Raw genomic sequence first — 15,174 nt, 5'->3', positions numbered from 1 at the left:
TATCTCTAAGATAAAATTTATGGTTTATTTTAAGATGGATGGATTTATTCGAATAGTAAAAATATAATTACAATTTTGTACTAATTATATTTTGCAACAACTATTCTAAAGCGGAGGTTATACGCATTGCGCGAGCACAAACCCTAATCGCGCTCTGCGGCAAGGTGCCCGGGTATTGGTTCACGGTGTCACTGATCGACATCATCGGCCGGTTCACGATCCAAGTCCTAGGGTTCGGAATGATGACGGCATTCATGCTGGGGCTGGCAGTGCCGTAGCACTACTGGACAACGCCTGGGAACCACATCGGCTTCGTGGTGATGTACGCCTTCACCTTCTTCTTCGCCAACTTCGGGCCGAACAGCACGACGTTCATCGTGCCGGCGGAGGTCTTCCCGGCGTGGCTGAGGTCGACATGCCACGGGATATCGGCAGCGACAGGGAAGATGGGGGCGATCGTGGGGGCCTTCGGGTTCCTGTACCTGGCGCAGAACCCGGACCCAGCGAAGGCGGACCGAGGCTACCCTGCCGGGATCGGGGTGAGGAATGCCCTCTTCTTGCTTGCCGTGTGCAATCTTCTAGGGCTAGCGTGCACCTTCCTGGTGCCGGAGTCGAAGGGAAGGTCGCTGGAGGAAATGACCAGCGAGAACGAGGCGACAGTGGACGATGATCACAAAAGTTGGTATGGAGGGCTTCGGCGGCATCACAAAAGTTGGGAACTGGCTGCACCGGATCGCTATCTACCGTGCCATCGACGGTAAAGGCGCATATGTCTCCGATGCCAGCGCCTCGTCCAGAAACCTAGGTCACAAATTTTTGGGCATCGCCCTCCATGATCACCCCTCGGTCGACTTCTTCGTCATCCCACTCCCACGCCACTTGACCGTTCTCGAGGCCGACGCAAACATCCAAATCCTCATGAGCCAACTCGGATCGTTCAAGCATTCGAGTGTCAGATACTTCCAGGTCTTTGTTCAAATCTTTCCATTTCTTACATTTTTTTCCCCCACTCCTGTTACGCTCAGAGTTCTATTAACTTGCAGCAAGAAGTATACATTTCCTTTTAACCGACAAAAGTTTACAATTCTTCATATTCTTTTTAATGCTTCTCCCCATCTGGATTGTGCAAGCAATGATGGAGAGTGACTGAATGCGTTTCATGGAAATTGGTCGTTTGGTATGATGTCGGATGCAAAGCATTTCGGTTGCATCCAAGAATTTGCTCATTTTTTTCTTCTTTTTGATGCATCTTTCGCCCCTTTCTTTACATTTTTCAATTCTACTTGCTCCTTTATCATTCCACCAGGTTCGTCTTCCTGCTGTAACGATCACAAGATTGGGTATTCTATCCTTATTTTCGTTACTGATTGTTTAAGGGTCAGTGTGAAGTTCAAGGTCTAGTCTTGGAAGGATTGTTTTCCTGCACTTTTAGGTGTTCGACCAAATCGGTTGATTTCTTACCTTTTATAATGCTTCTCTTCATTCTTATGCTTCTACTGCTGGTTTGTGTGAGCTGATAAGAGATGGAATGCCTTAAAGAAATTGATGTCTAATAGAAAGAGATTTCCATTGCTCCCGACATTGTATCCAAGAATCTGCTGCCTTTTTTTGCTTTTTTTTTTTAAATTCTTTTTTGCCTTATTCTTTATGTTCTCAACTTCACTTGTTCATTTATCATTCCACAAGACATGGCTTTCTTCTGTAGTGCTCATCAAACAGGTTATTCCATCCGAATTTTTCAAGCCTACATACACTTCATCACAACAATAGTTCACTTACTTTGAAATATATTTTAAGAATTCATCCATCTATTTAACTGTATGAGAAGTTTAATTTAGAGTATATCACAATGAATAAAATAACAAACCTTGTTAGCCAGTTTTTGTTATATACTTTGCAAACTCTAAAGCTAGACTTGTTGTTGTTGAATGACAATCTGGACGATTCAATTAATTATCACAATTCACAAGAAGGGTCTGGTTCTTCAAGGACATGCTATGCATAAAAAAGCGGTAAAAATATCTATTGGTGTTTGCTGATAATAATATTCAAGTGATATGTTCTTGTGGTGATATATGATGTCTTTAGAATAGCTTACTATGGGAACAAAATTTACTTATTGTATCATAAGTGTGCATTTCTTTAATTTTCACTATATCTATGTGAACTTGCTAAATAAGTATTATGACATATTAATTTGTCATTTTGACATTCGAATATTCTGTAACTATTATTATCAATTTTGTGACTTTTATATTTACATGTGGAACTTGTTTAATAATTATGTTGAACTTTATGCTTAGTCTTAATTCTTAACTCCTATGTTTTGTGGTATATATTCACTTATATTAAGGGATTTGCAGGGATTTGCAGGGATTGCAGCTGCTCATGCACTGAAAAATGCAGCTTTTCAGGTGTTATGTCGATATAAATTAACAGTTTTTTCAGTTGCCTTTACATATTAGATTCTAAGTTCTGATATGAATGCAGTGTGTGAAGTGGCTGGGTAAATTTGTATCACATGGAAGTTTATTTTTTATTCCTTAGGTTGTGCTTTTAGAATCTCGGGATAGAATTGGTGGTCGAGTTCACACTAACTACTCATTTGGTTTTCCTGTTGACATGGGAGCAGCCTGGTATGCTTCTTTTTTTTGTGTTTTTGTTTTCATTCCTTCTGAAGAGGATTGTGGCCAGCCTTCAAAATTTCAGTGACTAGAAGTTTTAATTTGGACACTTCAGGTTGCATGGTGTCTACAACGAGAATCCATTGGCATCTTGGATTGGAAGACTTGGTCTACCAATTTATCGAACTTCTGGTGACAATTCTGTCTTGTATGATCATGACTTGGAGAGGTAATGGTTAATTGAATAACTAACATATATCACTGATCATGGAGACTATAATCTTATGGAGACAAATTTACTTCTATTTTTCAGCTACGCACTCTTTGATGGTGATGGACATCAAGTGCCTCAAGATCTAGTGGAAAAAGTTGGTCAGGTGTTTGAAACCATTCTGGAAGAGGCAAGTTCTTTATTAACCTTATATCTGCAGTGCTGATAACTTGGAAATATTTCTCTTGTGAAATGACTGTTCAACGTTTACAGGCTAACAAACTCAGGTATGAAACAAATGAAGACATGTCTATAGCACAGGCTATTAAGCTAGTCATGGAGAGGCATTCAATATGATGCATTATTAATGAATTAAGTCTACTTTATGAGATTTCAGATTTTTTTTATCATTCATAGGCATTTAGTTTAGATCAAGTGACATTTCTTTATCTTCTTCTTACAGGTAGAGTTTGAAGGATTAGGAGAATTAAGAAGCAAGGATGAAGAAGATGAAGGATTAGGAGAATTAAGAAGCAAGGATGAAGAAGATGAAGGCATTTAGTTTATCTTCTTTCTTTATCTACTTGGTCCACTTCGATCCAAGTACGATGCAAACATGGCAAGGATGAAGAAGATGAAGGATTAGGAGAATTAAGAAGCAGTGTTTTGTTACTCTTCTAGTGTTGTACATGGTAAAAGTAGTTCAAATGCTCCAACTCTTCAAAACTAGATATCAAGATTAGGATGTTGTGTTACTCTTCTAGGATTAGGATGTTGTGTTGTTCTACCTTTGTTTTAATAGTGTCGTTGTCATTTTGTTGGTTGCTTTTGAAATTTCTTCGGAATGTTGTAAATATTATTTTCGAATGTTAGAAAATTATATGTTAAATTTTATTTACAAATTTAGTATTTTGAATGATTTATAATACTAGAAAATTGTATAATAAATTTTAATATTTTTTTTTTATTTTTTATCAAAAAAAGACAACAGTTTTTCACTGTTGTCGTAAATAGTTTAAAACTGTTGTTGAAGACCCTATTATTAAAGGTAGACGCTCAAAGACAATGGTGAAAAACTGTTGTCTTTGAAGGAAAAGACAACAGTTTTTCACCGTTGTAAAAACTGTTGTCTTTGTCTTCAAAGACAACGGTTAAAAACCGTTGCCTTTGAGTACCCCCTTTAACAACACAGCCTTTAACAACAGTCCGAAAGGGGCTACGACAACGGTGAAAAACCGTTGTTGTAAGGCTTTTTTCTTGTAGTGCCTCTATAATCAACAACACTCAATATAAGTAATATCATTTCCCAACTTATCGGACTTGTTTATTTATCGAGCTAAATCTCACCCTTTGATAAGTCAAAGAAATAAATACTAAATATATGTGCTTGTTATTATATTAGGATTAAGAGCACACACTTCCATAATAACTAAGGACTTGTTCTTTTATTAAGTCATTATAAAAACCTTGTCTTAAATGGTCCTACTCAATATACTTAGAGTGTACTAGTGTAATTTATTAGTCAAGATAAACTAATACCTAATTACACTAAGACTATTCCAATGGTTTGTTCATTTCCATCTTAGTTGTGAGCTACTGTTTATAATTTATAATGAATTGATAACATCATCTTCTGTGTGTGACACCACACACCATATTATCTACAATATAAATTAATTGAACAACTACACTTAGCATATAAATGTAGGTATTTGACTATTATGATTCTTTATTTCTAAATAAATGTTTATACAAAAGCTAGGCTTTTAGTATACACTCTAACATGGCGCCCCTCCTTGCTAGGGCCGGCGCCCCTCCTCGCTAGATCTGCGGTGGCTTGGAGAAGAGGAAGAAGAAGAGAAGGTGCCCCATCCTAGAGCCTCCGTTTGTAGCCGGCGGTTTGGAAACCGAGAAAAGAAGGAGGGTAGTGTTGTCTTGGTAGATCGTTGCCCACACGACGTCCAAGAAGAGGAGAGGAATACGAAAAAAGATCAAGAGGTCTTTAGCTACAAAGAAAAGGTACAACTGGTTCTTTAATTCCACTGCGTAATTAGTTAGTTTTCTTTGTATCATTTTCGGAATACCAACATAAGAGGCCAGCGATCTTGTACTTCGATCAAGGTGTGCTTTGAACATTGAAGAACTTGCTTGATTGATCAAACACATGTTTGATCGAACATGCGGGTTTCTAGGAAATGTTCTGTTCTTTTATAATTTTTTGTACAAGAAAATTTAAACAGAACGAAATTCCAGCGCCTTCAGAACTCAACCGAGTCGGCCTGCACAAGAATGCAAAGAAGCTATGGGACAAGCTCATCAAACTACCCAAAAGAACCACTGAGTCAAGGGTAACCTAGCATGATCTACTATTAAATTCATTATTTAACATTAAAATGTAGGACGGAGAAATCGTAACCCAACTACACACGAGAATCAAGGATATCCTCAATAGCTTGCACATGATCGAACATCAACTCAAGAACCGTGACGTTATTAGGTATGCTCTGAACTCATTTTCTCGAACCTCATTATGGGCTTTGATTAAAGATGCTTATAAGGTTTCGAGAAACCTTTAAAAATTAAACTTATATATTTTTTGAATTAGAGATGTACGAACAAACTAATGGCCCAAAGGTCGAGAAAGAAATTACATTTCTTGTAGGCACTTCAAAAGGGAACTAAACCCGAAGCAAAAAACTAAATCTGAATCAGAATCAGACAAAGAAGAGCAACTAGTGAACATGGTAAGGAAGATGTTCACTAGACGCAAGAAAAACTTCACCAAACGCGTCATGAAGAAGATGTCCAAGTCTGCATCCACTAACTCGAAGGTGAACATCACATGCTATGGTTGTAACAAAAAGGGGCACTTGAAACATGAATGCCTGAAGGAAGACAAGATCAAGAAAACAAAGAAAAAGAAGCACTAAAGGCGACTTAAGACGAGTCTTCTTCGGGCAGATCGGAAGCTAATGAACCGAAGTAAGCTAGCTACCTCACACTGATGGCAACGGAGGCGATTCAAATCCAGAAGAAGAGTCCAACTATGAGTTAATCAATGGATCCACATCTGATTTGGATGAAGCAACTGGGGTAACTTTTAATTATACCAAATTTTTTTATAAAAACATTTCCTGCTTAAACAAAAAATTAGCAAAAACTAAGGAATACGATAAACTCCTCCTTAAGAAAAATAACATCCTTAAGGAACAATTGAGCTTGATCTCTTTAACTAACCAAGTTCAAGATAGGAATTTAATTCAAGTTGTAATCTTGAGAAAGAAAATTCTATCTTAAAAAAAATCAAGTTAAAGAGTTAAAAGAATAGTTGAAAAAGTTTACCTTAGGATCCAGGTATCTAAATATGATATTTGGATTCCAAAGATTTGTGTACAATAAAATCAGACTTGGATACAAGTCTAACTCTACATTTAAATCATTTTTAACCCTAACCCAAAATTAACTAAAGCTTAAGTTCCTAAAGCATGTCTAACCATACAAGTAGAACTCAATCAATACTATGTATCAAAAAAATAAAATTCACTACATAAATCAAAATAAATCAAATAAATCACTCTCACCTCAAAAATTAAACCTTCAAAAATAAATTCAAACCTACAGAATAAAATAATATCGAATAAACATAAATTAAACAAAAACAAAAGTAATCTAAACTCAAACTATAACCAAGTTTATTATGACTATAAAGCAAATAACACAAATTTAAAGCCTAAAAGTTTAGTAATTCAGGGGGAGATTTCAAATTAGTTGACACATCTAAAAATGATAAGTTACCTGACTGGGTAATTAGGACTATCATAAATAGGGATAAAAGTTTAACTTGATAAATAGTACTAGAGAAGTTTTGGATGATAATAGGTTAGGGAAGCTCTACCTATGCATGTCTCGGAAGATATGACTTCAACCTAATATATTTTCTTTAGTGGAACTAACTGAAGCTACCTCTTACTAATCCTAACTAGTTAGACCAAAATTTTATATTAAGTTTAGTGGATAGGACTATTTAGAAAATTTTGAAGGCGTGGTTACTCTAATGATGTCTTGGTGACTTACCATAGCTTAGACATTTATCCAAAGAATGTCCATTTATTGAACTCAAAGCTAAACTTGATCTAACAGAAGTTAAACCAAACTCTGAAATTCAACTTAACTCATCTCACAAAATTATAGGATTCCTTTATTGAAAATATAGAACGGGTGAGATGAATAAGGTTCAAATTAAATTAAATTAAATTACATTCAAATTAAATTAAAATTAAATTTAATTAAAACTTAAAAAAACCTATACCGCCATTGAAGGTGCCTCCAATACAATCGGAGGCACCCTCAGAAGGGTGGGAAAAATCCTTCCCCAATCGACTAAAGGCGCCTTCAGTCAGTTGAAAGTGCCCTCTATAACACATGGAAGGCACCTTACATCAGGCTGAAGGCACCTTGAACCCAATTTTTTACAGCGATCAGAGCCTTTTGCTATGTTTGAAGTTCTTCCTTCAAGGCACCTTCCAGCCAGATATTTCCACTTTTTCTTCACTTTTTCTTCTAAGATCACCAACGATGCCTCCCTGTTACACTCTAACTCAATCTATCTAGTTATTTGTGGCTATTTGTATGTTGTTTTTGTGAATGTATGAATGTATAAATTTCTTTAGGAAATGATGAAATGTTATTCTGTCCTAGCCTAGTTCTAATAGTATCCCCTCTGCCGATGCTAAATTTCCTACTAAGCAACTTAGGCTATATTTCCTAGAGCATTCATATATTGTACTTAAATCTAGGTTTCTGAGTAGATCATTCTTCCCTCGATACTGTGCCCTTATGATGGAGGTTATCAACTATTATCAGTTAAATAGACTAGTTTATTGTAGTCATTTAGTAAACTTAGACTTGTGTGTATAGTTTTACAACAACCTAATTAAGATCGACGACCTGATATATTCCACCAGAGTGGGTGGTAAGGACTTTTGATTCTCACCCTCTCTATTGTATGATAGTTTAGGCTTTAGGAGGTCTACATTGTTGGACCTTGTGATTGTTTTGATGTGATCAACCAAGTTAGGTTAGGTCCTGTTTGTTAGTTGATCCCTGTGTCTAATTATGCAGGAGCTTAGGAGCTTAGAAAGTCGAGCGGAAGACGCATCTAGCGAGAAGGATGGCACGGTAAAGGAGCCGACGGGCTCGGTGTGTCCGAAGGATGATAGAGATGTGGAAGAGTACACTAGTGGATGAGAAAAAAGTGTGCGACGTTCGAGGGATGAGAAGTCGGGACGAAAGCCTGCTCGAGAAGAAGGCTAGAAATTGGGTTCAGGTGAGCCCTATTTCGGTTGGCCGCAATCACCCAAGCAATCGGAGCTTCGAAAGACGAAAAGAAGGCAAAAGGAGCTGGAAAAGCTAGCATGAGGCACCTTCAACGAAGTGTTGAAGGTGCCTGCACTGCATGCAGTGTTGGAGGCGCCCTCATGGCCTTGAGGGTGCCTTCAACCATGTCCGAGGCGGCCTCAAGGCCATTGAGGCATTTCAGGCCCAGTCTAGTGACCGTTTTCACAGATGGATAAAGTTTTATCCATCTACTCAGCTCGAGGTGTCCTCAACCTCGTTGGAGGCACCCTCAAGGCTCGAGATAAGTTTTCCAGGAGCTATATAAAGACCCTTGGAGCTAGAAAATTCATCAATCAACTCTGAATCAATTTCTAGCAACTTGTAAGAGCTTTTAGTGTGTAAAAGGCTTCTCTGCCTTCAAAGAAGGAGACTTTTCTAGTGCGCCTATTCAACCGCCTTGGATTAACAACCTTCTTGGTTGAAACCAAGTCAACTCTCTGAGTCTTCTTTCTTTACTTTTATTGTTGTTATTTCTTTTATTATTGTTGCTAATTTTTGAGTTGAAAGTTTGAGGAGGGTATTTTGATTTGCAGGTAATTCACCCCTCCCCTCTTGCTGACCCCCACTGCACCAACAAGTGGTATTAGAGCAAGATCGCCTCAGAAGGACTGACCGTCGACTAAAGCACAAAGATCAACACGATGGTCGGAACAAGCATTCAACCTCCGAAATTCGACGGAGACTTCGCTACATGGAAGCAAAGAATGGAGGTATTTTTTAAAACGGATTTTGATATTTTACTGACAATGAAATATGGTTTTTCAGTCCCAAAAGATAAAGAAGAGTACCAATGGACGAAAAAGGAGCAAGCCGATTTCATGGCCAACAGAAAGTTGGAATTTCACCTGCTCAATATTTTGCCTCCCAGGAGGTAAGTCGGATCGGAAGCTACGACTCTGTCAAAGACCTTTGGGAAAATTCCTGGAGCTCCATGAAGGCACCTTAGAAGCGAAAATAGTAAGGCGCGACATCCTCCAGGCCCAACTGACAAATCTCCAGATGAACAATGGAGAAAATGTAGCGCAACTCCAAGCAAGGATAAAGGAGCTGATAACACAACTGACCAATCTTGGAGAATCAGTAACAAATCAAGATTCTATCCGGTATGCACTCAACGCCTTCCCCAGAACTCCAGAGTGGGCGTCCTCAGTAGATGCTTATTACATCTCTAAGGACTTAGAGATAAGTACTTTAGAAAACTTCTTTTCTACTTTCAAACTTCACGAGTCTAGAATTGCAGAGACGAAACAAATAGAGAAGACAAACCTCAACGTTGCCCTACAAGCCAAGATGGACGATCCCGACTCTGAAGTATCGATCGATGAAACTGAAGTAGCACTATTGGTAAGGAAGTTAAATAAATTTATTAAAACTAATAAATTTAGATCATAGTCGAGGAAACATTAACGCAACAAAAGGACAGTCCGATGCTACAACCACAACGAGGAAGGACACATCAAGGATAACTGCCCAAAGATGAAGAAAAAGAACAACGAAAAGGAAAAGTACAAAAGATCGATGTCCTCGAAGTGAAAGAGTCTGAAAGCTACATGGGATGAATTGTCATCCTCGGAATCAGAAGTCGAAGCATTCTTAGGAGTAGCACTGATGGCCAACCATCAAATAGAAGAAGATGAGTCCAGCTCAGAAATGAGCATAGATGAAGGGGGAGGATCATCAGAAGAAGAAAGTTGCGATGAAGGGGGAGCATCAGAAATAAAGGTAAGTGAGGTACGTAATCTAATTAACAAGCAGTCTTTTCAATTCATTAAAGTGCTTACTAAAGATCTAGTTAAATTAGAAAAGGAAAGTAAATTTGTCAAAGACATGCCCACTAGAAATGTTTGATAATTTAAAATCAGAAAATAAAAAATTGAAAATTGAAAATGATAAATTGAAAAATAATGCATGCTTAAATAAATTCCCAAAATCAAAACTTACAATTTATGAAAAATTAAATTGGTATATTAGAAAATATCAGGGACAACTTAGAAAAGTTCCCAAAAGTTATATACCCCCAAAGTTGTTAATTAATCCAGTAGGAAGGAACCTATACTGGGTTCCAAAATCTTTTTTAGATTAATTCTTTTTAAAAATTAGCATTTTCAGTGAGAAAAATTAAACAGGTAATTTCTTTTGAGGCTTTGTCTAAGGAAGTGGTTGTTGCTCCAATAACCAAGAAGGCCTAGTGCCACCCCACGACCTGGAAGCCAAAATATTGAAATAAAATGTTTAATTAACTTTCTGGTAAAAGCATTAAAATTAAAATTATATAATACTTTAAAAATATTTTTTTTAAATGTTTCAAAAATATTTTCATACTTAGAAAAATATTTCATGCATAAAATTTTTACTTAGAAAATTTCTCAAATAATATTTTTTTCGAAATCAATTTTTTTTCTAAAATTAGAAATTTTTGTTAAAATCTTACCTAAGTTTCAATTAGAAAATTTTCAAAAGAAAATTTTTTAACTTAGAAATTATTTTGGGACTTTTTTAAAAAACTTGAATTTTTTCCTTAGAAAACTTCTATTTGAAAATTATGACCCCATTTTTTTTTGCTGTGATCAAAGGGGGAGAGAGAGTAACAAGTTTAGGGAAAGTTAGTTTAGGGAGAGTTAAAAATTAAAAAATATTTTCTTAGTATTACAAATTCTTTTATTGCAACTGATCTGGTGGTAAGGATCGGGGGCCCACATAGGAAGGGGTCAACGACACGGGAGAGTCAAAGTCAAGATCAGACTTCGGACTTGGCAGATCGGGGGAAGTCACCTGGTCGACCGACCGGTGTAAATCCCGAGCCGGTGCCAAGATAGGTCGACCTCAGGTCGAGCTTCCGACGCTCACGAGTTTCCCTTATAGAGGAACCGTTGTGCCGAGCGGCCGATCCGCTCGGCCGAACTGCAGATCAGCCAACTCGTACTCCCGTCAGAGTATGTGATCGAGCGGTGTTTTCGCCCGGTCCGATGCGTATACATACCCGAGTGCCCTAGAGGTCGAGCGGCCATCCCGTCCGGCCCAGTAAGAGACAAAAGACTTAGAAGAGGACAAAAGGGCAGCTAGTGATATCATTCTTGAGACACCTGCCGCCGACAAACAGCATGGTCGGCGGCCGGGCCGTACCGAGAATCGTACGGTGGAAGTTTCCACTGTCATGGCAGAGATATGCTCGGACGGTTACCGTATGGCGTCAGTCACACTTTTCTGACACAACCATTCTGAGGTATACTTTGAGGAGCGTGCACGCCTCAAGAAGCGTGCACGCGCCTCTCCGGGGTCCTATATAAGGACCTCCAGATTTCGGCGGAGGTATGCTTTTCTCATCTACTGTAGCCATAGTCTCGTTATTTTGCCTCTGCTTCATCTCGTCGTTGCCTGACTTAAGCGTCGGAGGGTCGTCGCCGGGAACCCCTCCCCAGCCCGACTTTGTTGCAGGTCCACCGGAGGTCCACATCATTGCGGAGATCATTCGAAGGTAGCAGAGAGCGCCACGCCCCCAGTTTACATCGACTCAGCGCTTGGACAGGATCAAATTGACGCCGTCTGTGGGAACACACCTAAATCCGAGTAGAGAAGATGGAAGGAGCCGGACGACCGCACACCGTGATGCTCTCGGGCAAGATCGTGGAGCAGCAGCAGCAAAAGGCGCTAGCCGAGCGGCTAGCACAGTAGGCAACATCAGTATCGGGTGGCCAGGCGGCGCGAGAGGACCGACCGGAGAAGCTCTCAGTATGGGGACAGAACAAAGGTCCGACCGGTAGTCAAGTGGAAGCGTCGCCCTGATACCTTTCCATCGGGCCTTGTTTCAAACGCCATCAGAAGTCGCGCAAGCCAATCTCGACCGGGGGTCTTCATCCAACGAGGCATCCGTTAGTGACGCAAGGAAGGGAAAGGCACCCCGAACGGAGTCATCCCCCGAGCGGATCAACCGTCAGTTCTCTGAAGCCATCTTACGAGACCCACTGCCAAGGCATTACACGCCCCCCGCGATCGGAGAGTACAACGGGACCACCGACCCGGATGACCATCTGGGTAAGTTCGACAACACAACCACTTTACATCAGTATACAGATGGTGTGAAGTGTCGGGTGTTCCTCACCACCCTTTCTGGATCGGCACAATGGTGGTTCCGGAGGCTGCCGGACGGATCAATCACAAGCTTCAGAGAGTTCCGCACGGCTTTCCTTCACCATTTCATGAGCAGCAGGCGCTACCAGAAGACCAGCGTCAACCTGTTTGCCATAAGACAAAGCTCAAGGGAGACGCTCCGAGCATACATCCAGCGCTTCAACCAGGTGGCCATGGATATTCCGACAGTCACCTTGGAAACTATGATGAATGCGTTCACACAAGGGCTCGCGGACGGCGACTTCTTTTGCTCGCTCATACGAAACCCGCCCCATAACTATGACCACATGTTGAACAAGGCCAGTGAGTACATCAACGTAGAGGAAGCCCAGGCAGCCAGAAGAAAAGAAGCGCCACCCGAGCCACCGGCCATTGCCAAGCGAAGGCCGCCCACCAGCTATCAACCACCGAGAGGACCCCGTGCGGAAATAGCACGCCCTCATCAGGGAGCAAGGTCGCACGTCATCCAACATGTGGCAGCCAATCGGCCCAAGCAAAAAGGGAAGGTATGGACTCCCATGTTTTGTTCGCTCCATCAGTCAACAACCCACAACACGCGCGATTGTCGGAGCCTCTCCCCGATCGCTCACCCTACGCCACGAAGCTATCGCCACAGATCACCTTCGCCGGGCCGACGACATCGACACCAAAGCCCCGGTCGGCGGGGTGCCAGAGAGTCACCTGAGCAGCATCTCCATCGTCAGCCAAGGGTCAATCCCCGAGCATCACAGGAACGGGCAAGGCCTTCCGCTCGGGAGGAGGAGAATAGAAACAATGCAGCTCGGGGTGAGATCAACATCATTGCTGGCGGACCTACATGCGGTCTTTGCAGTCAGGAGCGGGCGAGTGGGCCCGAGATCAGCTTTGGGCCTAGAGACCTCGAGGGGGTCGAAGTCCCGCACGATGACGCCCTCATCATCCGAGCTGTAATAGCTAACTACACTATCCACCGCATATTTAATGATACAGGCAGCTCGGTCAATATTATTTTCAAGAAGGCATTCGACCAACTTCAAATTGACCGAGCCGAGCTACTGCCAATGACGACCCCATTATACGGGTTCACTAGCAATGAGGTTCTGCCTATCGGGCAGACCAAATTGGCTATCTCGCTAGGAGAGGAGCCGCTCAGGAGAACGTGGATAACTAACTTCATCATGGTCGACGCCCTCTCCGTATACAATGTGATCTTGGGGCGACCGGCTCTCAACGAGTTCCGAGCGGTTGTCTCAACATGTTGCCAAAAAATCAAATTCTATATGGAAGATCGGGTGGGAGAAGTCCGAGGAGATCAAATAGCATCCCGGCAATGTTATGTGGACATGGCCCGAGCCGAAGCAAAGGCCGCTCGGAAAACAACACGCATCGAGGTAAACGCTATAACCGAAAGGCCCCCTACTTTAGTTTATGAAGAAAAGGAGGAGGTACAGATCCACCCAGCCCGATCGGAGGCCACGACGTTCATAGCCTCCAACCTGGAGGCAAGCCAGAAGGAGGAGCTGACCAGATGTCTCCAACAAAACTGCGACATCTTCGCTTGGTCAACTCATGAGCTGCCGGGAATCTTGCCGAGCGTGGCGCAGCACGAGCTTCATGTCCGACCAGACACTCGGCCTATGAAGCAAAGGAAGAGGGACTTCAGTGTCGAACAGAATGTCATCATCTGAGCTGAAGTCGAGAAGCTTCTAGAGGTCGGCCATATACGGGAGGTGTAATTCCCGAGCTGGCTCGCAAATGCGGTGCTAGTCTCCAAGCCTGGCAACAAATGGAGAGTCTGCATCGACTTTCGTGATCTGAACAAGGCATGCCCAAAGGATTTTTACCCGTTGCCTCGGATTGACCAAATAGTGGACTCAACCGCTGGGTGCGAACTGATATGCATGCTGGATGCTTATCAGGGTTACCACCAAGTGCCGCTCGCCCAGGAAGACCAAGAGAAAGTCAGCTTCATTATGGCGGACGGTACCTACTGCTACAACGTGATGCCATTCGGACTGAAGAATGTCGGAGCTACGTACCAGCGGCTCATGAACAAGGTGTTCCGAAAGCAGATCGGGTGGAAATTGGAGGTATACGTAGATGACATACTTATTAAATCACTTTGAGCGGCTGACCTGTGTGCAGATATAGAAGAAACCTTTCAAATGCTAAGAATGTACAGAGTCAAGCTGAACCCCCAGAAGTGTCTATTTAGAGCCAAAAGCGGACGCTTCCTGGGATACATCGTCACCGAGCGTGGCATCGAGGCGAACCCTAGCAAGGTGAAGGCATTACAGGATATGCCACCACCCAGAAATCTCAAGGAAGTTTAGCGTCTTACCGGTCGAATAACAGCATTGTCATGATTCATCTCCCGGACGGTCGACCGAGCCTTGCCCTTCTTCAAGATTCTACGCCGAGCTACAAAATTCCAGTGGGATGAAGAATGTGACCGAGCGTTAAAATCTTTGAAGGTTTATCTGAACTCTCTGCCTGTATTAGCTAAGCCAATTACCGGCGAGCCGCTCCGCGTCTATTTATCATCAACCGAGCATGCTGTTGGCTCGGCATTGGTACGGCTGGACGGCGAAGAATAACAGGTGTATTTTCTGAGTCACATTCTAAAGGATGCCAAATCCCGCTACACTGGTCTTGAGAAGCTTGCTTTCGCGTTAGTCCTCGCTGCTTGGAGGCTCCGACCTTACTTCTTGGTGCACACGATAATTGTTATGACGAACAACCCTCTAGGGAGAGTCCTCCTCAACCCAGAGGCGTCCGGACGGTTGATCAAATGGACAACCAAGCTCAGTGAATTAGATATACAGTACCAGCCTC

The 15,174-nt window shown here is 41.7% G+C and overlaps 2 protein-coding genes and 1 long non-coding RNA gene across 3 annotated transcripts; all 3 read left to right on the top strand.

Moving 5' to 3' along the window:
- The first annotated feature begins 320 nt into the window (after positions 1 to 320).
- On the top strand, positions 321 to 761 carry LOC121999508 (probable inorganic phosphate transporter 1-5). The gene has a single exon (XM_042554179.1). The coding sequence runs from the start codon at positions 321 to 323 to the stop codon at positions 759 to 761; it is 441 nt and encodes a 146-aa protein (XP_042410113.1).
- Positions 762 to 2,362: 1,601 nt separating this feature from the next.
- Positions 2,363 to 2,753, top strand: LOC122000237. Its single transcript, XR_006117038.1, has 3 exons — positions 2,363 to 2,414; positions 2,548 to 2,636; positions 2,740 to 2,753. It is a non-coding gene; the product is annotated as an uncharacterized LOC122000237 (long non-coding RNA).
- Positions 2,754 to 12,428: 9,675 nt separating this feature from the next.
- On the top strand, positions 12,429 to 14,936 carry LOC121999506. The gene is made up of 2 exons (XM_042554178.1): positions 12,429 to 13,329; positions 14,842 to 14,936. The coding sequence occupies exons 1-2, from the start codon at positions 12,429 to 12,431 to the stop codon at positions 14,934 to 14,936; spliced, it is 996 nt and encodes a 331-aa protein (XP_042410112.1).
- Positions 14,937 to 15,174: the final 238 nt, after the last annotated feature.

This window comes from Zingiber officinale, chromosome 7A (assembly GCF_018446385.1).
Source record: "Zingiber officinale cultivar Zhangliang chromosome 7A, Zo_v1.1, whole genome shotgun sequence".
Taxonomy (NCBI): Eukaryota; Viridiplantae; Streptophyta; class Magnoliopsida; order Zingiberales; family Zingiberaceae; genus Zingiber; species Zingiber officinale.
This window is presented reverse-complemented; position numbering and strand designations above follow the sequence as displayed.

Excerpts from the sequence above, each read along its gene's own strand:
- LOC121999508 (XM_042554179.1), top strand. The coding sequence starts at position 321 with ATGTACGCCTTCACCTTCTTCTTCGCCAACTTCGGGCCGAACAGCACG.
- LOC121999506 (XM_042554178.1), top strand. The coding sequence starts at position 12,429 with ATGAGCAGCAGGCGCTACCAGAAGACCAGCGTCAACCTGTTTGCCATA. Across the intron at positions 13,330-14,841 it reads CCGCATATTTAATGATACAG|CTAAGCCAATTACCGGCGAG; the intron begins GCAGCTCGGTCA and ends TGCCTGTATTAG.